This window comes from Galleria mellonella, unplaced genomic scaffold (assembly GCF_026898425.1).
Source record: "Galleria mellonella isolate WM207_F2 unplaced genomic scaffold, CSIRO_AGI_GalMel_v1 utg246, whole genome shotgun sequence".
NCBI lineage: Eukaryota > Metazoa > Arthropoda > Insecta > Lepidoptera > Pyralidae > Galleria > Galleria mellonella.
In genome coordinates, this window is record NW_026442050.1 from 1,900,994 (window position 1) to 1,924,590 (window position 23,597).

Here is a 23,597-nt window from a genome sequence, read left to right on the forward strand (position 1 = left end):
CATACACAAACATATGCATATATACATATATATACACATACATACATACATATACAGGCATGCATATGCTAATGTGTACTTTTTTTTGATGGGTGAAAATGGAATGGTAACCTGCGCTTGCGCTAACGGGATACACTGGCGGAGCACCAGTGAAGGATGATCGATGAGAATGAAAACATACCAGTTACCTCATCATGATGAATTCACAAGGAACTAAACATGATAGTTTCCAGGGAGAACCGCGAGAAAGTTGACTTGGCTAGGTATAATGCTAGCAATGGGATTCTTGGTCTCCATTACTAACTCCTTTCCCCCACTAATGTGTACTCATACCAATAACAACATTTGCTATACACTTACTTGTATTTTAGATACTGTACGCTATCCTCAATTATCACTATAGGTACATTATGAACTACATTTACCATCCAAATTAAATCTAACACTGATCCATAATTTTTTTTTTATTTTTCTTGTAAAATATTTTATTGTGACATTATTTAGTAATCGTATCTTTCTCGGTAATACATTATACTATTTTGTAATAATTATTAATTTTGGGCACAATATAGATAGATAGATAGATAGATACTCTTTATTGTTTCCTCCAAAAGATTACAACAGTAAACTTATTATAAATATAAATAATTACAAGGAACAATCACAATGAGAAAACAATGGGCGACCTTATCGCTAAGAGCGATCTCTTCCAGGCAACCTTTGGATGGAGAGGAGTAATTATAAACAATTTGGTGGGAGGCACGATGAAAAAGTTTGTTAGTTCTAAATATGGGAGATGTGACACATATAATATATATATATATATATATATATATATATATATATATATATATATATATATATATATATATATATATATATATATATATATATATATATATATATATATATATATATATACATTGTTTTTTGCTTTTTTGAGGGCAAAGCAATAAACTGAGTTGTGATTATTTTGTGTTACTGTGGCCCACTCGCGAAAATGTATGCTACCTCTTTCATGTATTTTCCTTTTGTTTTTTTTTTCTTTCTATATGTATTCTTTTATTATTATTTAAGTATGTTCCAATACCTGATGTCATTTGTGTGCTGTAAGTGAAGCAAATAAATTATTTATTTTATTTATTCATTAGTACAAATATGTGTACATGGCGGATTTAATGCTAAAAGCATTCTCTCCCAGTCAACCATAGGGAAGTGGCAGAATACTCGAATGCGGTACTACTAATTATTGATATACATATATACTAAAATTACATATATAAACGAATAAATATATATGAATAACAAATATACTTACACATATATGATATATACTAAATTATACACGAATTTGGGAATAATATAAAGCACGCTGCTCGGATAAAGATAAAAAGTGAGCGTGAACGCTTTTTTTGAAAGACGGATTAGTCGGTAGTCTCTTAATGGCATCAGGAAGCGCGTTCCAGAGTCGTGAAGAATCTATCCATCTCGTTCAGGAAACAAGAACTTTAATAAAACAATTATATAGAATTTTATATGGTATAACCTGAACCATAACATTTTAAAGTCCTGCAGCTAGGCAAAGGTCTCACCCGATAAGAAAGGAGTATCAGCTTCTTAGAAATATGCTAAATAGGTAATTTTGAATTACAAATGTGGAAAATATGTACAACAAATATATTCAAGCATTTATTTATAGACAGTTCTCTCATAAATGTTCTAACGTGAAGGTAGATACGTTAAATTTCTATTATTTTCTGGAAATGTTTTGGTACAATCGGTGCGCTTGCGCAGTCGAGCATGCCTTCACACTTTAATGTGATCAAGCAATCATTATGCTACACAGTGTAATTTATAGCATTATAACTATATCTTTAGGAGTAAAACTTTATGGTTTGATGGGTTTGTGTTCAATGGCAATTTGTTAGCTAGTAAGGTGTTTCCGTTGGTGGCCCGCATAATTAAAAGGGCGACTTAAAATGCTGGTATGGGTTAGGCGACTGAACTACTCGTATCTTACAGTTGAATTAAGAACTATGTAGAATGTAAGAATAAAGGCTTTTGGCCTTTGACTTTGACCTTTTTTATTTCTCTCTAAGGTAAATATTTACGATAGATCGAAAAGGACCTGACCTGAAGAGATAATATTAAATATAACAAATTTTACAACATGTTTAACCGACTTCAAAAAACGAGGAGGTTCTCAATTCGGTTAGATTATTTTTTGTTCTTTTTTTAAACAATTTAGAAAGGCAAACAAGCTGATGATCCACCTAATGGAAAGTGGTATATCATCGGCTATAGACATGGGCAGTACCATGGACATAACAGAGTATACTGTTTCGCCCTTGATACCTGAGGACTCAGGTGTTATTTTTCTGTACTCTGTAAATTCACTGCCATATCCCACCCTTCAAACACACACATGTAAACACAGCCATGTAAACATAACTGCTTCACGATAAAAACACGAATTGGACAGAGGTACCCAAGCATACGGCTTTACTACAAAGTATTCATATGGTATTGTTTGTTACCACATAACTCCGTTATTTATAAACCGGTTTGAATTTTTTGTCGGAAAGGGTGTACTTTTAGAACGGTCCCATAATAGTTTTAATAAATTTACTTTTTAAATACAAATTTTTAAACCAAAGATTTTGTCACGAGTCAGTAGGTACTTTTTTCTTTTGTTTTTTTTTTACAACACAGGGGGCAACCGAGCTGCGGCTCACCTGATGGTAAGTGACTACCGCCGCCCATGCTCACCCACAACACCAACGGCATTGTAGGTTTGCTGCCGGCCTTTTAAAAGGGAATATGCTCTTTTTTTGAAGGTTATGTTGTCGTATCGTTTCGGAAATACTGCTGCTGGAAGTTGATTCCAAAGAGTGGTTGTGCATGGAAGAAATGCCTTGAAAAACGCACGTTGGAGGACCGCCATTCGTCCGGATGGTTGGGATGGCCAGATGGTTGGGATGAAATTTTTGTTTATGGCAGGTTGTACGATGGTGAAAATCAGCAGCAGGTATCAATCCGAACAATTCCTCAGAGCACTCCCCATGATAAATTCGGTAGAAGATGCACAGAAATGCAACATTTCTACGCAGTCTCAGTGGGTCGAGCCGGACAGTAATATAGGCGACATATAGGCGACTTATTATTTCCCATCAGATGGATCGTCAATTCGTTTACTATTCCACACTGCGTGAAGAAAGCATTGAGTAGTTAAATTAAGCGTTCTGTAATTTAATATACAAAAAAAAACAACAAACAAAAGTAGCTCTTTATGTAACACGTAAATGTAAACTATCAATAAAAGACACCAATTCAAAATTCATATAAATAATTCATTAGTAACACCGGCCCGATACAAAATGCAACAGATCGAGTGGCGCAGCTCTATGCTAATAACAGTACATAATATGAGCTCTGTGGATCTGTGGATTTACTCTTGAAATAAATACCAATAAATCGATTTTTTCGATCGATTGAAATTCAGACGTTTCGAACACTTTAATTGCAATACTATCGACATAATAGTTCTATATACAGAGGTACCTCGACATACAAGTTTAATTCGTTCCGTAATCTTATCTCGTATATATATATATATTTTTAATGGATGGTAATGGTATGGTAACCACAACCGAGGGATGATAAGTGAAGATGGAGCAGGTCAGTCAGGCCATCGTGACAAATTCATCAATGAATCAATCACAATTGTTTCCAGGGAGAACCACGAGGAGTTCGTCGGCAAACAAGCTGACGGCCGACCTGATGGAAAGCGGTAACCGTCGCCTATAGACATGAGCAGTACCATGGATATTACAGAGTATACTGTTTCGCCCATGATACACCCCATGCGTTGCCATTCCTGAGGACTTAGGTGTTATTCCTCTGTACCCTATAAATTCACGCCATATGGGGTCCTTCAAACCGAAACACAGCTATGCAAACACAACTGCTTCACGGTTGAAACACGAATGGGACAGAGTTCGTATCTCAAAACAAATATTTTTGTACAAAGTCTGGAATGGTAAGACCTACCTCCGTTGTTTTTGTTAACTGTTAGTCTGAGGTGGGAGAAACTGTTAGACACCAACATCCACCCCGCATGTGGGGGTCGTATGCAGCGGTGCAGCGTGCGATTCCTCGTATCTCAAATCTTGCTCTCATCTCATCGCTCGCTCGGCGGCTCGTATCTCAAAACACTCGTATATTAGGGCCCTCAGACGCAGAGGTACCACTGTAGTTCTGATAGAGGCGTATTAGTGTAACTTGTCAATGCAAACTATTGTAAACCGATTCTAATTCTAACCTATTTCCTAACTGTTATTTCATGAATGCAGTATAAAATTTTCATTGGCAATAGATTGGATTGATATTGATGGAGGGAGACTTTGTACAAAAGTCGATTGCTTGGGTACCTCTGTCCCATTCGTGTTTCTCGTGTTTCAACCGTGAATATCTAAAGGAAAAATTGTGTCTATGCACCGAACATAAACGAAGCAAAACGAAACAGAGGAGAGAGACTTACAAGTGGATTGTGTTTCGGTTTGAAGAATGAAGAATGGAATATGGCGTGAATTTACAGGGTACAGAGGAATAACACCTGAGTCCTCAGGAATGGCAATGCATGGGGGGTATCATGGGCGAAACAGTATAGTCCATGGTACTGCTCATGTGTATAGGCGACGGTTTCCACTTTCCATCAGGTGGGCCGTCAGCTTGTTTGCCATTCTACGTTGTATAAAAAAAAAACCATTACATAGACAAATCACAAATTTGAACCGCTGTAAATGCACATCCAGTATAAGTACTAGCCATCGATCAATTCTAAACAATAATGGCGGTAATATTTAAATGTATCTATCACATTGTCACACGGAGTTATGTGTGTAATCATAATAAATCATAGCTGTGTAGGCACGACATTATTGGTGCTCATACGAGACGTTAAAAATGGGCCCGATGTCAGGCGTTAAGCGGACGCGAGATTGAGAGGACGATGTGATTAGGGTTATTCTGTACTCTCTGTTAATATATTTATATTAATAATTGAATGAATGAATGAAATATATAGCTAAAATTGTAGTACAATAAGATGATATAGTAATATTACAATAGTTGGTTTCATACATTTTGTCATTACTGACGTGCAACAGTTATTACAAAAGTTATGACAAAATAATTATTTATAATTATTCTCATACGTAACTATGTACGTAATTAATATAAATAAAAAAAAATAATCGATCGCCTAGTTCGATCGTAAACACCGTGGCATGAAATTTTTATATATAAGATTTATAATTTAATAAATTAAATATTCAACAATTACCCACTCAAAACGACGCAAAGTTTGTATAAAAGTATGTAATAATATATTAGGAAACAAAGTAAAAGTATTTACTTTGCTCAATATAAGTGTAGTAAGTTAAATATAACACCAAAACATTAATATGCGCAATAATATAACTTAAAAATAACAAATCTACTGTAATATACATGTAACATTAAGTACAAGAGAACTAATTAAATTTGATATAATTTCTATGTCACCAATCTGTAATCCTTTTGCCCAAAAAATAATTTTTCAAATCGGTTTAAAACTAACGGAATTATAAGGGTACAAACATAAAAAAAAATATATCACAACCGAATTGAGAATCTTCTTTCTTCAAATCGATTAAAAAATCACTTCAAATATATAATCGTTGTTACAAATCGGAATCAAATGTGTTAATCAACAATTGTTGAGAATGGCCCAAAACATTTTCTTTATCCGAAAATAAGTCAGATGTGACCTATGACTGCAATGATTTACCGTCGATACGTACGGCCGCCCGTCCGTGCTCGACTCAATGCCGGAATGCAATATGCCATAGAATATTTATATTATATCAGATAGACGAGATAACCTGCCTCGCGGTCACAGTTCACGTTTGTGACGTGAAGATCACAGGTTAGATGACAATCGGAAGAATTAGTCTCGTATCAGTGGGTACCAGTTTTGGAGGGTTTTCTTTAATGGGTGATAATGGAATGGTAACCCCACCCGCGCTATCGGTATACACCGGCGGGGCACCAGTGAAGGATGATAGATGAGGATGAAGCAAGTCAGTTAGCCCATCGTGAAGAATTCAATAAGAATTGTTCACGATGGTTTCCAGGGGAAACCACGTGGAGGTCGACCTAATAGGGTATATTGCTAGCAATGGGGCTGTCAAACTCCATTGTTAACAATCCCTTTCCCCCCGTACATATATATTATGGATGATAATGGAATGGTAACCCCTTGCGGGTATACTCTACCCGGGCTACAGAGAGGGATGATAGGTGAAGACGAAGCAGGTCAAATGGCCCATCGTGATGAATTTATTAAAAAATAACCACGTCGGTTTCCAGGAGGAACCGTTGTTAACTAACAATAGGGGTGTCAATCTCCATTCCTAACAATCCCTTTCTCCCCGTTTTGGAGGGTTGGGTTGTCTCCCCTCCAAGATCAGTGCCTATCGATATGATAAACGACAAGATAAAAAGAGAAATTTAGATCAAAACTTAGCAAATAAAAACTGAAATTCAAAAACATGCAATGCAGATGGAAACGAGTTGATAAAGAAAAAACTGTTTGAAGTTATAACTATCCAAGAAGAACCCAATTGGCGCGCCGAGGTCTAATAAAAGAGGCGCCATCTTTGGCACGATCAACGCGGATACTCGATAATTGTTTATGCCAGTTACCAAAAATTTCTTTTGAAAACTATCAAAAATTTGCACACAACTAAAGCTTTTTTTTGTCGCCAGGAGGATCGCCATCAAAAACTTCATGCATGCCATTACAAGTTTTTTCAAATGTAGAGAATGACAAACAAGCTAACGGCCCACCTGATGAAAAGTCGTTATTGTCACTTATGAACAGCAGCTTGGGCATCATCTTTTTTTACAACACAGGGGGCAAACGGGCATGCGGCTCACCGGCGGTAAGTGACTGCCGCCGTCCATGGTCACCCACAACACCTAGAGCATTGCACTATGCATCTCTACACTGTGATGCCCTTGGTATTGGCCTCATGTGATGCAATTCCTGTGGACCACGGTGTTATGCCTCCCACTCTGTAATATATATATATATATATATATATATATATATATATATATATATATATATATATATATATATATATATATATATATATATATATATATATATATATATATATATATAAGCCTAACGGCGGTTTCCAACCCGCCTACCGAATACGCCTACCAATCGAGAAGCACGTGCAAAAATTAACGGCTGATATCTTCATCATATAAGTACTCGTAATTATAATTTCTTATACGTAATTATAAGTAATTTACGTAAATTTATCATACGTTTATCAAGCTAACCAATTACATTAATCATCAATCAAACCAAATTCAAAAAGAAAATGGCGTCTAAAAATGTTCTTGTTATCTAATTAGCATAACCTGTCTACGTTTAATAGTCTATGACCGCGGTCAGCGCACACAATGGTAACTTTCACCCCACATACATAAGGATGACAAATAAAATGTTTAACGTGAGAAAGCAGAGATAAAGCTCAAATGGCTGTTAATGCCAAGATAAGTATTGTGGACTTCTGTGAACTTAACTTTCGGAGGTATGTGATCTTTGGACGTTAAACTGTAATAAAGGTTTGTAATTGTTTAACCGCGTTTAAAAATAGAGGTCTTTGGTATTTTTTACGGCGCGAAGTTCTCTGCCTACCCCATATAATATTTGATGTACAAATAAAGAACTATTACTTTTTTTTATGCAATTTAGAATTAAATAATATGAATAATAGAATTGATAATTCATTACATTACATTAATATAGCCGTGTTGTCTTAAAACAAAATGGGCCACCCTTTCTTTTTCTGTATATATCGTATATACAGAAAAAGAAAGGGTATGTGGGTATATATATATATATATATATATATATATATATATATATATATATATATATATATATATATATATATATATACCCATTGGATATATACGTATATGGGACATGAAATATACCAAATTGTCAAATGACATTATTTATATAATTTTCGTCATCACCATCATCATTTCAGCCACTATCCGTCCACTGCTGGACATAAGCCTCCCCATACGAGTACACTGCCATAAACAACTTTATATATTTTTACTAGATATAAAAAAAAACATTACATGAATGTAATGATATTTATACGTTATTACTTAGTTTAATAACCTCTATGTATTAAACTAGATGCTTAAACTAACTGTAAGTATATGTTATAATATGTAAAAAGTTGTTTAAAGAAACGTATGTACACGCTTCAACATAAAAAAAGGACAATGATTCGGTCGCAGTCGGTTGAGCACGCGTTCCCTCACGTCCCGAGACTTATAAACGCATTGTTTACACATATTTACATTAAAATACAGACCTAATTTATATGCTCTTTGCTTAAAGTATCGTTAAGGCTACGACTCGGATCTAAAAAATGTCGTTCAACGGCAGTATGACGTCATCTTTCATGATTAATTAAAAAAAATATAATCGTTCTAAATTTTTATTTAAAAAATAAAATATTCAGTTTTATATGTAACAATCTGGCAAAATTCTCCAAGGATGAGGCCTATATTCAACAGTGGGCATGATGATGCAACAATATAGTCGATACATAGGGGGGTAATGGATTGTTAGTAATGGGGTTTAATAGCTCCATTACTAGCAATATACCCTCTCAGGTCGACCTCCACGCGGTTCCCCCTGGAAACCCTCATGGTTAATTCTTGTCGAATTCATCACGGTGGGCCAACTGACCTGCATTCATTCTTACCTATCATCTTCCACTGGTGCCTCGTCGGTGTATACCGATAGCGCGGGCGGGGTTACCATTCCATTTTCAGCTATTATTTCCTTAGTCGACTCTTATGACACCCATGGGAAACGTAAGGGTGACCTATTCTATGCCGGGAATACACAGCGATATTTATCGTGTACAAAAAATATTTAAACTAAACCTTAATAAAATTCTGGATAATTAATATATATATATATATATATATATATATATATATATATATGTGTGTGTGTGTGTGTGTGTGTGTGTGTGTGTGTGTGTTTGTATATTTACCTTTATAGTTGTTAATGTGTAAGTAAAATCATTTTTTGTTGTATAAATTATATTGTGTTTACAGACTTGTTTAGCCGTGTGTTTACGTTTTGATCATGCTGTGTACGCATATTTTTGAAGGGTTAGCTTGAACAAAACATTATTGTACTGTATAAATTAATGTAACATTGTTAATTCTCTGTAATGTGTACCTATTGAAATAAAATATAAACAAAAATAAAATATCTTCGATAGCAGTCGCCACCTTAACGCCGCATCACAGATTACATGAATATACCCAAATTGGGGCTTTTCATAAAGGTCAATGATCTACGGGGTAACTATAGAGATTAATATTTCAATTTAAATGCGGGACCCTAAGGTATAATGCACCGCTTGTATAATACTCACGAGATGTATGAGATAACGCATCTGTCTTACAAGATCTGAACCATTTAAACTATGACTCATTGACTCAATACAAAGTATGGTGATTCGTTTACTATTAGTTTGCTTGGAGATCGTGTGAACGTTTAATACCCATACTTGGGGGGAAGGGATTGTTTTTTTTTTATGGGTGAAAATGGTATGGTAACCCCGCCTGCGCTAACGGAATACGGGTGATAGGTGAGGATGAAAAGGCGGGTCAGTTAGGCCATCGTGACAAATGCAACGATAAATTAGTCACGATAGTTTCCAGGGGGACCGCGAGGAGGTCGACCTGGTTGGGTATATTGCTAGGAATGGAATTCTCAGTCTCCATTACTAACAATCCCTTTCCCCCCAGGGAATAAGGTTACGGCTTGCCTGATGGAAATGGTTACAAGGTACAGCAACCTTACTATAGATAAAATCATTGTTAATCCTTGCAACAAGGTCCTTAAATGCCTGAAAAAAACACTACTTTCAAAGTGAATCAGTCAAAAAAAATCTTAAGAGATATATTTTTTTCAAACAAGGTGACGGCCCACCTGATGGAAAGTGGTAATCGTCGCCTACTTCCAGCAGCAGTATTTCCGAACCGATACGACATCATAGCCTTCAAGAGAAGAGCATATTCCCTTTTAAAAGGCCGGCAGCACACCTGTAATGCCGCTAGTGTTGTGGGTGATCATGGACAGCGGTAGTCACTTACCATCAGGTGAGTAACATGCTCATTTGCCACCTGTGTTATTAAAATAAAAAAAAAATCGTATAAAATTTTCGTATTCGTATTGAATTAAGCAATAATAAATATTCTTATTACATTTCCCTGTCTACGTTGATTGATGCATATAACGATCAAATGACATACATCCCAATACGTTTGTTGTTCCATGCACATCCTTTATCTTGTTAAAAAAAGGACACGATCACACGGATATTAAAATTTAAATTAAAATAGACAAATCCGAATAAAAGAAATTCGATCCGCAGCATAACTAGCTATTGAAAGAGGAATTCCATATCTATTCAAGCCTTTGTGCTGTGTGACGCCATCGGGTTCGAACCCTGGACCCTTATCTATCAGCGACGCGTGAAAATACGTACTGATGTACAATAGAGCTCATGAATATTACGATTCAGAGATGTATAATGCATTCAACTTCTTAGATTATTACCAGAATGAGACTTTGTACAAAAGTCGATTGCTTGGGTACCTCTGTCCCATTCGTGTTTCTACCGTAAAGCAGTTGTGTTTGCATGACTGTGTTTCGGTTTGAAGGGTGGTTCATGGCGTGAATTTACAGGGTTCAGAGGAATAACACTTGAGTCCTCAGGAATGACAACGCATGGAGGGTATCATGGGCGAAACAGTATACTCTGTTATGTCCATGGTACTGTTCATGTCTATAGGCGACGGTTACCACTTTCCATCAGGTGGGCCGTCAGCTTGTTTACCATTCTAAGTTGTATAAAAAAAAAAGTTTGAAGATGAAGGTCTTGAACCAGTGCGTGTTGCCAGGGATGACTTACGGAACCGAAATATGGTCCAACACGATTGCCCGTATGCAAAAGCTACAAGTTACTCAGCGGGCTATGGAGAGGGCTATGCTCGGAGTCTCTTTGCGTGATAGAATCCGAAACGAGGATATCCGCAAAAGAACCAAAGTGACCGACAAAGCCTGAAGGATAAGCAAGCTGAAGTGGCAATGGGCCGATCACATAGCTCGAAGAACCAACAACCGATGGGGAAGAAAGATTCTTTGTACATTTGCTTACCCCTGTCATATGTTTTTATCTATTATTAGTGCGTACACTAAAGTATAAAATATAAATAAATTAAATATAATTTATTAGAGAGCAAAGCCACGGAAAATAGCTAGTAAAATTATAACTATATAGAGTGTACAAAGAAAACAGCTGCATTTAAAATACACAATACCAACGGCCCTTTGTAGGTAATAAAATATGCCAAGAAATATCAGCTCAAACAAATATTTGTATGCAAACCCAATGTACGTAATAATTATGTTTGTTATTATGCAATTTGATATCCCAGAAACGTGTAGTTAAAACAGGAACCTGTTTAGAAATATTTGATAAATATTTAACGTATCCACAGTCTGTTTATGCCACTGCGATGGCAAACAAGATGGCATACCTGAGGGAGATTTTGTACGATAGTAATTTGCTTGGGTACATCTGTCCCATTCGTATTTCAGCCGTAAAGCAGTTGTGTTTGCATGCCTGTGTTTCGGTTTGAAGGGTAGAATATGGCAGTGAATTTACAGGGTACAGAGGAATAAAATCTGAGTCCTCAGGTACGGCAACGCATGTGGGGTATCATGGGCAAAACAGTATACTCTGTTATGTCCATGGTACTGCTCATGTCTATAGGCGACGGTTAACACTTTCCATCAGGTGGGCCGTCAGTCTGTTTGCCATTCTAAGTTGTATAAAAAAAACAAGCACATGGCCCACCTGATGGTAAGCGGTTACCGAAGCCTATAAACGCCTGCAATTCTAGGAGCCTTAGGAAACGCAAGCATTAGGAAAAAGCTAATGTGTTTGTCTTTACATTAGAAGATATTTCCCCTGACTGTTTGTGAGGGAGAGGGGAGAGGGAAGGGATTGTTAGTAATGGGGAAGTTAGTCCCCATTGCTATCAATATACTCTATCAGGTCAAACTCCACGCGGTTCCCCTTGAAAGCCGTCGTGATTAATTTATAGTTGAATTCGTCATAATGGGCCAACTGATCTGCCTTTACTTCCTCACTTATCATCCGTCACTGGTGCCCCGCCAGCATATAGCGTCAGCACAGGCTGCCTTTCCATCCTCACTTACCATGTTTCACTAGGGCCCCACTAACGTATTTTTTTTTGATAGGTGAAAATGGTGTATTATAACCCCGCCTGCGCTAACGGGATACGCTGGCAGAGCACCAGTGAAGGGTGATAGATGAGAATGAAATCAGGCCAGTTAGTCCATCATGATGAATTCCTTAGGAATTAACCATGATAGTTTCCAGGGGGAACCGCGTGGAGGTCGACCTGGTCGGGTATATTGCTAGTAATGGGATATTCAGTCTCCATTACTAACAATCCCTTCCCCCCCCCCCCCCCCACTAACGTATTCCGTTAGCGCAGGCGGGGTTACCATTCCATTAACATCTATAAAAAAAATAACATAATATGGTCACAAGGACAAAGGCGTTGTTAAAGCTAATATTTCTTTTTTTTGTTATAACTTGTCTAAGAAACAAATTAACTTCTGCATATTGTAAATTTTGAATGCGTCCGGCCGTATGTTAGCCACATGTTCACATGTGACCCAAAACTCTTGACTGTCCGTCCATTGTTCAGTTTGAAAGACTAATTGCTGAACAATTATTAATTCTTTGTTTCCACAGCCGTTAAGTTAAAAAAATATTGACACCATGAAATTTGTGGCCCGTTTTTGTTCTTTTAAATGATGGAGCAAAAAACTGTTACTGATATTATTTTTGTCTATATTAATGTTATAAGGATCGCCGCGTGGTCCCGGCATAGAATAAGCCACCCCTTCCTTTCCCGCCTGTCATAAGAGGCGACTAAGGGAACTTATGGTGGAGGGATAGGCTTCAGCGTCCCTCTTAACACATCACCAAAAGCCAAATTGCGGTTACTAACCCGGCTGCCAAGCGTGACGATTACTGGCAAACCCCCCCCCCCCCCCCCCCCAAGGGGGAGGTTTATGTTCAGCAGTGGACAGTTAAAGGCTGTGATATGATAATGATGATGAAGGTAACAACGGTTCCTCCTGGAAACCGTCTTCGTCGTTCGTTCTTATTTTAATAAACTCATCACGATGGGCCATTTGGCCTGCTTCGTCTTCACCTATCATCCCTCTCTGTAGCCCGGGTAGAGTATACCCGCAAGGGGTTACCATTCCATTATCACCCATAATATATATATATATATATATATATATATATATATATATATATATATATATATATATATATATATACAATAAAAAATGCCCAATATATATCATTCTATTTTCATCCATTAAAAAAAAACAGAATAAAAGCTTTTATCACAGAAACCACGCAAAGAACTTGGTGTGAAGATAGATTAAAATCATTAATGAGACAAATGCATATAGCACTAACTGATATCGTTTCCATCGGCATGCGTATGCTGCTCAGATCGCCACAGATGTGTCACGTTTGCCTGCGTTCTCACGACCTGCGCCCGCGCACCCGTAAGCTCCCGCAAGGCCGATGACATAAGAGCTTTATGGTCGAATTAGAAACTACAATATTTGCAACGATTTTTGATAGACAATAAATAACATAAAGATTTTTAACACTTCTTTGCATGATTTTTTTATTAGTGAAATCAAAGTCATATAATCATAGTGATATAATTCATGTTTAAAGTTAAAGGAAAAATGGTTTAAACAATTAAATTTCACAGCTATGTTTTTTTTCTGCAATGGACATTAAAAAATTATCCAGACACAATCAACTTAAAATGAACTTGGTCTTTTATATACGTTTTAGGCATTCAATGTTATGATGGAAATTTCCACCAGTATGCAAAGAAGTATTAAGATTGAATAGATTGATCCTTTTTATATTTTACATAACAAAATAGTACAGCTACTTACTGACCCATTTTAAATATTAAATAATAGACGACTTGTCATTTTTAAAAAGACTAAATACTACATCAATTAAATATATTTACAAGAATTTTTTATTCAAATAAAAAGATGAATCAGTTATTTTAAAAATGTATAATGATCTATCAATATTGACCCTGAAACAAAGTTTACCGACTGTATAATAATGTTATTATACATATTTTGTGTAATAAATTTAATATTTTCTTTATTTGTATATCAATAACCAATAAGTTTGAATCGCAAAAATAATAAATATTTTGCACAATTAAGATCAGTGAATGATGATTTATATTATAGCTTACTTTGTGGAATACCATATTCTTATATTTATGAAATTTTATAAATACCTAAACATAATACAACGGTGATCAACTATAACTACGTAGCGCCATCTACCGCGATTAATGAGAACAAACTACAAATGTCCTTTTCACTCGCATGTATACAACAAACGAGAGAAATGGGTAGCCGGTGTTATTGCATGAGTGGGAGAGCCTATTTATTCAACAACACCTTTCATAAGCTAGAGCGAGACAGCTACACTGTCGCGTGACTGGTTAACATTGCAAGGTCGTCTTTAAAGGTGATTGACATTATACTACCATTTTTACTGCTGTTATTTTGACTCCTAAGTCGTAGACAATAAAGTTCATATTATACAAAATTTACCTATAAAGATATTTGTTAACAGAATATGCGTTCACGTACTTCGCGTGCCAAACTCCCATGTATTGGTTTGGTAGGTATTATTGATTTTTAATTGTCGAATTAGCGAATAATTACCGTTGATTGGCCGCGGGATGGTGGCAAAAAGCGTGCAAGATTTTTGTTGTTGCTGTAGCAAATTTGGTAATTTAAGTCCATTTTTCACGCGCATCCGGCTCGAAGGACCAGGATGATAGGCGGTGGGTATACGAAACCTATAGTGCCTATTACGATGTTTATCTGTGACGAAGCTTTCTGTTGGCATGGTCGCATCATCTTAATGAATGAGTTATCAATTAAATCAATTAATCATCAGATTCCTAATTGTAATAATGATGTGTCGATTAAATTAATTAAAATTGATATTTAGTTAATTCATTTAATAAATATTCAAATGTATGTTCGACAGGTTACTCCAATCCTACTTCTCAAATTAGCTTCAATCCTCACAAAGTTAATACGAGAACAGCACAGCCAATACAAGCCTTGGAGGATGAAATTAAATGTAGGATGACTCTTTTTAGTAACCCACTTACAGTGGACTCGAGGGAGACTTTGTACAAAAGTCGATTGCTTAGGTACCTCTGTCCCATTCGTGTTTCAGCCGTGAAGCAGTTGTGTTTGCATGCCTGTATTTCAGTTTGAAGGGCGGGATATAGCGTGAATTTACTGGGTACAGAGAAATAACACCTGAGTCCTCAGGAATGGCAACGCATGGATGGTATCATGGACGACACAGTATGCTCTGTTATGTCCATGGTACTGCTCATGTCTATATGCGACGGTTACCACTTTCCGTCCGGTGGGCCGTCAGCTTGTTTGCCATTCTAAGTTGTATAAAAAAAAATATAATGATGACACTCGTAGTACCTAAGCCATGTGATCCCAATATAGAAAGAGCCCCTTTCCTTTCTCGTAGGCGTTTTAGAAGTATTTTTGAAGTCAATTGAAAATACAATATACTTATAGCGGGGGGAAAAGGTTTGTTAGTAGACTGAGAATCCCATTGCTAGCCATATACCCAACCAGGTCGACCTCCTCGCGGTTCTCCCTGGAAACTATCATGGTTAATTCCTGATGAATTCATCATGATGGGCTAACTGGCCTGTTTTCATTCTCATCTATCACCCTTCACTGGTGCTCCGCCAGCGTATCCCGTTAGCGCAGGAGGGGTTACCATAGCATTTTCATTCGTCAAAAAAAAAAAAATATACTTATAGCCTGTGCAGATAAAAGGCCTTTAAGCTGTACATAAAAACATTTATATTTCATTTTCCCAGGTTTTAAATTCCAACGAGAAGCGATCCTCGGCGTACATATTAGTCCCTAAATCGCATGCTACATCAAACACGGATTGTACAACCTGGCTTATACAATAGAGAAATATGTCCGCGGACAAAAGTCCTGTTGCCTGCACATTCTTACAGTGTTATAAATTCAATTATCCATTAGATAGAAAGAAAGCAATACTTACCTATTACTTTAACACATCTCGTATAGTTGCTCTTTCAATTTCTTCAATATATACCTATATACTGTACCACCATCGCTGAGACACATACAATGGTTACCACACATTTTAAATTTTCATAGAAAACTTTTTATATATATATATATATATATATATATATATATATATATATATATATATATATATATATATATATATATATATATATATATATATATATATACCCTACATTCTTTTTTTAAATTTTATTTGAATTAAACTTCTCAAATGTAGTACTAGCTGTATCTCGCGACTTCGCCCGTTTAAATTAGTACATAAATCCTATGTATTAGGTTAGGTTAGTAAACACTTCTCAGTTTTCAGTTTTTTAGTGTGTACATTAACAAATGAAGTCGCTTTTTAAGTATACATATACATATATTTGTCTAAAGTACAATAAACTTACTATTACTACTTTTACCAGAGGGAGACTTTGTACAAAAGTCGATTGCTTGGGTACCTCTGTCCCATTCGTGTTTCAACCGTGAAGCAGTTGTGTTTGCATGGCTGTTTCGGTTTGAAGGGTGGGATATGGCGTGAATTTACTGGGTACAGAGGAATTAAACCTGAGTCCTCAGGAATGGCAACGCATGGGTGGTATCATGGGCGAAACAGTATACTCTGTTATGTCCATGGTACTGCTCATGTCTATAGGCGACGGTTACCACTTTTCATCAGGTGAGGCGTCAGCTTGTTTTATAAAAAAAAAATGTATGCAATTAGCATGAATTACATATGTATTTACATAATTATCCTACGCAATCTATAAAAGAAATATAGCAATTTAATTCAAGGTCACAAATAAAGAAAATCCTTCAAAGTCTTGTAACGCATACCACACGACACAAGAATGGGTATCAAGTTCGCACGCGGCCTGCGCCGGCGCAGTTCGCACGCTGTCGGTTTCCAATTCAATTATACGATCGTCACTACGAGGGTATCGTGCGGAATACCATGGAGAAACCGTTACGACGTTACAAGTGCAGTTAGTTACCTAGATATGCCTACATTATATCCTAAATCTAGAATGAATGTCTAAATCTTAGCTAGCGATGCGCGAATTTACTAGTTATTCGACTGAGCAATTCATACGAATTATCGATTTTATCTAAAAATCGGTTGACAGCAAATTTTAATCATTTGACTACAATTTTTTTTTAATGGATGATAATGAAATGGTAATCCTGCCTCTGCTATCGGTATACACTGGCGGGGCACCAGTGAGAGACGATAGGCGAGAATGAAAGCAAGTACGTTAGCTCATCCTGACAAATTCTTCTAGAATTAACCACGATAGTTTCCAGGGGGAACCGCGTGGAGGTCCACCTGATAAGGTGTATTGCTAGTAATGAGGAAATTATACCCCATTACTAACAATCCCTTTCCCCCCTGACTACTAATTATATTCATTCATTATACTGCTTCTAATCGCTAAAGTCATTCATTAGTAGTTCTTCATGTACGAGTCCGTGTGGTCCCGGCACCCCTTCCTTTTCCGTGGGTGTCGTAAGAAGCGACTAACGGAACCTAATGTTTAAGGGATGGGCAGCAGCGTCCCTCTTAGAACATCACCAAAGCCTGACTGCGAGTGCTAACCCACTTGCCAAAAATGGCAACTATTGGCAAAGCCCTGTTTATCAGGGTGACCTATGTTCAGCAGGGAACAGTTAACGGCTGATATAAGAATGATAATAATATAAAAATGTAAATACGATTTTTAGCTCTCAATTTTAATGAAATTTTGTAAGTGTATATTGTCTGCTCTATCTTGAGAGACACGATAGTTTTTATAAAAAATAAAAAAAAATAGGCCCGGCGATAGCTCTCTCTTTGTTTTACTCTTAAAACAACGTTTATTTCGCAAAAATCGATTGCAAATTGATCACAAAATTAGAAAAGAGATTTTGTACAAAAGTCGTTTACTTAGGCACCTCTGTCCCATTCGTGTTTCTACCGTGAAGCAGTTGTGTTTGCATGGCTGTGTTTCGGTTTGAAGGGATATGGCATGAATTTACAGAGTACAGAAGAATAATACCTGAGTCCTCAGAAATGGCAACGCATGGGGGGTATCATGGGCGAAACAGTATATTCTGTTTTGTCCATGGTACTGCTCATGTTTATAGGCGACGATTGCCACTTTCCGTCAGCTTGTTTGCCCTTCTATATTGTATAAAGAAAGAAAAAAAAAAACACGAAAAGTCCAGCCATCTTAAGAATAAATTCTCTTTGTTTTTTTTTATTTGTTTAATTTATCATTGACTTTCCCGATCCTAACTTAATATACATTATGAAAAAAAAACATCAAAAACGTTTTAAATAAACCATTCCTTACAAAAAAACTTTGTTACAATTAGTTTATTTTTAAATTCCTTCACGTTCAAAGAATCCAATTTTTAAAACTACAATGTTTGTATGTGTTTCTCGCTTTTTTTATGAGACAATAAAATTAGCTTCAACCCTTGTAATGCTACTGCGGCTTTGTTAATGATATTGTAAATAGCGCCATCTACCGGCAGCTGTTCGGACCATTTTATTGTTTTGCTTTCAACTGACCACACGCATCGCGCACGCGCCTCTATGCTTTTAATAGCCATAAAAGTTGCTTCTTTAATGCTTTTATTGCTCTATCTTTTTAAATTTTAATTAGAATTTACGATTGTACCATAGGAATTTAAACTGCTAAGAGCATATTTTATAATAGGCACTATTGTTTATAGAAAGCAAATTGGCAACCCTTATTTTTAATGCAAAAGCTAGTATTATACTAGCTTTTGACTTGCATATACCCTTCCCCCATCTACAACAGGTTTTTTTTTGATGGGTGATAATGGAATGGTAACCCCACCCGCGCTATCAGTATAGATCGGCGGGGCACCAGTGAAGGATGATAGGTGAAGATGAAAGCAGCTTAGTTAGTCCATCGTGACGAATTCAACAAGAATTATTCACGATAGTTTCCAGGGGGAACCACGTGGAGGTCGACCTAATATGGCATATTGCCATATCAACTTCCAATCTCCCCTAGGGGGAAGCTTATCTTTAGCAGTGCACAGTTAAAGGGTGATATAATGACGACAATAACGTTATATAGTTTTATATATATAATTATATAGTTTTATATAGTTTTATCTTTTATATATTTATATAACATTTTAATTATTTCTTTTTATATTATGTGTTTTCTTTTAATATATTACTCAAGCTGTGCACATAATATAATTGGATTATTACCTAGCCGAATCACAAATGTAATTATTACTTAAGTTTCTTATGGTTGTAATCTGTTTTATGTGCCAATAAAATAAAATAAAAATAATGATAAAATAAATTAGATAAACGTGACCTTACCTTGGCGAAATCAACGGGCGGTGCGTTCATCGGACACGTGAACACGCCTTCACTGAAACAATAAAAAATAACTATTAAATAAATTCAGGTACATAACGTTGTACCCTCTACACTCTTCTTCGAAACCCCCAGTCTCCTAACTACTTAAGCAGAAAATTCCAGTATATTTTTGAAACTCACGATCGTAACCTTCGTTCTAATAATACTCTCCAATTATCTTTCCCCTCTCACCGTACTGGTTTCGCTTCAAACTCTTTTCTCCTACATTCTTCACGACTCTGGAACGCGCTTCCTGATGCCATTAAGAGATTACCGACTAAACAGTCTTTAAAAAAAAACGTTCACGCTTACTTTATTACTTTATCCGAGCAGTAAGTTCTTTATATTATTCTTAATTTCGTGTATAATATAGTATATGTCATTATTGTGTAAGTATATTTGTTATTTATATATATATTTCTTTATATATGTAATTTTAGTATGTATGTACATATATCAATAATTACTAGTACCGCATTCGAGTATTCTGACACTTCCCTATGGTTGACTGGGAGAGAATGCTTTTAGCATTAAGTCCGCCATGTACACGTATTTGTACTAATGAATAAATAAATAAATAACGTTCACACCGAGGTAAGTACAACAATGTCATTTAAAAAAAATATATATATATATATAAAATTTAAATCACTTCCGTGTGACCCACACACAGAATGGGCCATCCCTTCCTTTCACAAGGGTATTATAAGAAACGACTAAGAGAGCTGAATGGTTCCTCTTAATCATCACCAAACCCCAACTGCGGTTGCCAACCCGCTTGTCAAAGGTGACAACTACTGCTAATTACTATGAAATTTGGTACACACGTAATATGTGCGGTACCAGTAAGAAGTGATAGGTGAGGATGAAAAGGCAAGTCAGTTAGCCCATTGCGACGAATTCAATGATAAATTAGTCACGATAGCTTCCAGGGGAAACCGTGTAGAGGTCGACCTGATAGGCTATATCGATAGCAATGAGGGCCAACCTCCCCATTACTAACAATCCCTTCCCCCGTGCGATGGTGGTCATAATTTACTTTTTACTCCGGTCAGTAAACATACCCCGGTCACGTGGACGAAATCTCGTCATATATTAAACATAATAACAAAGATAACAGCATTAATTTGGGGGAAAGGGATTGGTAGTAATGGGGTCTAACTGCCCCATTGCTAGCAATATCCCCTATCAGGTCGACCTCCACGTGTTTCCCCTGGAAATCATCGTGGTTAATTCTAGTGCAATTTATCACGATGGGCTGATCTGCTTTCATCGTCACCTCATCTACCACTGGTGCCCCGCCAGCGTATACCGATAGCGCGAGCAGGGTAACCATTTCATTGTTAAAAAAAAAACAGCATTAACTGATCGACATTTTTATATATCTACCGCTGTTCAATTAGCATGGTTAGTTGTTTTAACGAGTAAATATTAATACAATTATAAAATCGGATCCATGTTCTCATCGTGCGACTATCAATTGCATGTCGATGTGTACAGCCAACGACGCAAGTGTTACATTTCAAAATATTTTATTTCAAATCTTGTAACAAATTATTGACTAACCAACACACAGTTCAAAATGCGGAATATATTTATATGAATTTTTTAAAGAGTTTTCTTTCCCTAAATACTCTGAGGTTGGTCAGAATTAAAATGCAATTTCTCAAAAATTACTAAAAAAAAAAAGAAGAAATAAATTTCGTGCAATCACTAATCCTTCAACAAAAGTTATATAAACACATTTCTCAAAAATGGCAACCCACGAGAGAGGAGTCACGTAATATTAGCTAATCACCATAACATTTATTTCGACCCTATTTTAACTTACATCATTCTTGTTACGAACTTTTAGAAATAGAAAGTTCTTTCTATTTCCGTATTCCCGAAGGAACAAGGAACAACCTAGTACTCTTTCAAGTCAAAAAACTATCTTCTAAGAAAACGACTTCTCCGACTACAAAAAAAAAGTGGAGGTGCGTGTTGAAGTGATTAAAGATTTAAAATTATTTTTTCGAATATATATCGTATTACTCGCCACATATAGATTATAAAAACAACCATCAAGATTAAAGTTAAACAAATTACATAAAACAGTGCAAAATAAAGTGAGACATAACTAAATATAGCTGAAAACTAATACGAAAGGTTACGAATTTCATAAATCTAATTATACACAAATGTGGGTATCAAAATAAAAATCGACTTTGGTATCTCATCTGATAGAAAGTGCTACAAACATTATAAAAAGATCTCCATAGACAATACTTCCATAGACAATACTTCCATAGACAATACTTTCATAGACAATACTTCCATAGACAATACTTCCATAGACAATACTTCCATAGACAATACTTCCATAGATAATGCTTCCATAGACTAGTACATAGAAATACAAGTTTGGAGCTAACTCTTGAACGATAACTAATTTTTTTGTCTAACTATATATACGGCCTCTTGACTAACTATATATATTAATTATTTTCGAATACTTATTGACTACTCTGATTCAGCAAGTGACTGCCATTTATATCGAATCAAGAAGTTGTGGATCACTACTGCAAAGGGATTGATATAGATTTAGAGGAATACTGATAATTAATATAAATTTACGTAATCAACTAATATTGAAATATAAGAATAAAAATTATATTACATATTTAAATAAATTTCAATATATAAAAAAATGGAAGAAGACAATGTAACAATTCGAAAGAAATTGGGAGGGATTCATTCTAGCTCATATGAATCTCTTCCTAATCTAGAAACTTCATCTCCATTGTCATCTTCATCAAATAGACTCTATAGTCTCCCAGACATATCCACTGTATGCTATAATGAACTAGAAGAATTAAAGAATATTATAGAAGATTTAAAATTACAACTAAGTGGTGCACACGAGGAAATTGATAAATTAATACTTAATAATAACAATCTACAACAAATTATCAAAAGCAAAGATCTAAAAATCAGTAAGCTGCTACATTTAAGTTCTCCTTCAACACATAGAAAAGAACATATTAAAACACCAAAACAGAAAAGCTTGACTAAGAAACAAATTGATTTCTTAGATTTAGATATACACTCATCACCATTTATAAACAATCCAATAAAAAAAGTTTATAAAAACACGGAGGAGTTTATACAAACAAGTGATAATAATGTAAGTGACTCTTGTAAGACATCAAGAATCGATTCGACGAACACAAACATACACTCAAAAGAAAAAGAAATAACAATATTAAGTACACAACAGGGTACAGGACTTGCCAGTGCTCTGACCTACTCGCGATGGAATAACAAATACGAAAAATACAAAATATCTGGATTAACGAAGCCCTATGCATCAACTAAAGAAGTTCTGAAAGAGTGTCACAATTTAAAATTAACCTCTGCCGATAAAATTGTGCTAATTATAGGCGAAAATGACATTAATCCTTGCAGTATACTTATTGAATTAACAATTGCTTTAAAAACTCTACAAAACTGTTCTGTAATATTGTTGAATATATTTGAAAATAAGCACCTGAATGTAAAACTATTGAATAAAAAGATTCATTTACTGTGTAACAATTTTCGGAATTGCCACTACTTAGAAGTAAAATTAAAATCTAATGCTTATATCTGTAATAAATTAAATTTAACAATCGACTCTTTAGATTATAATGATAAATACTTACCATTTTTAAAACACAGTAATAAATGCTTGATGCCATCAGAAAATCAAGTCAAAAAAATAATACATAATACAAATTCACTTGATGAGTT

The 23,597-nt window shown here is 35.7% G+C and overlaps 1 protein-coding gene across 1 annotated transcript in view; it reads right to left on the reverse strand.

The window, feature by feature from the left end:
* LOC113517246 (TNF receptor-associated factor 4) overlaps positions 1 to 23,597 on the reverse strand; it is a 136,088-nt gene that overhangs the window by 97,803 nt on the left and 14,688 nt on the right. The window contains exon 2 of the mRNA XM_052894888.1: positions 19,788 to 19,839. Within this exon, the coding sequence (XP_052750848.1) occupies positions 19,788 to 19,839 (52 nt within the window). The remainder of the gene's footprint in view (positions 1 to 19,787; positions 19,840 to 23,597) is intronic.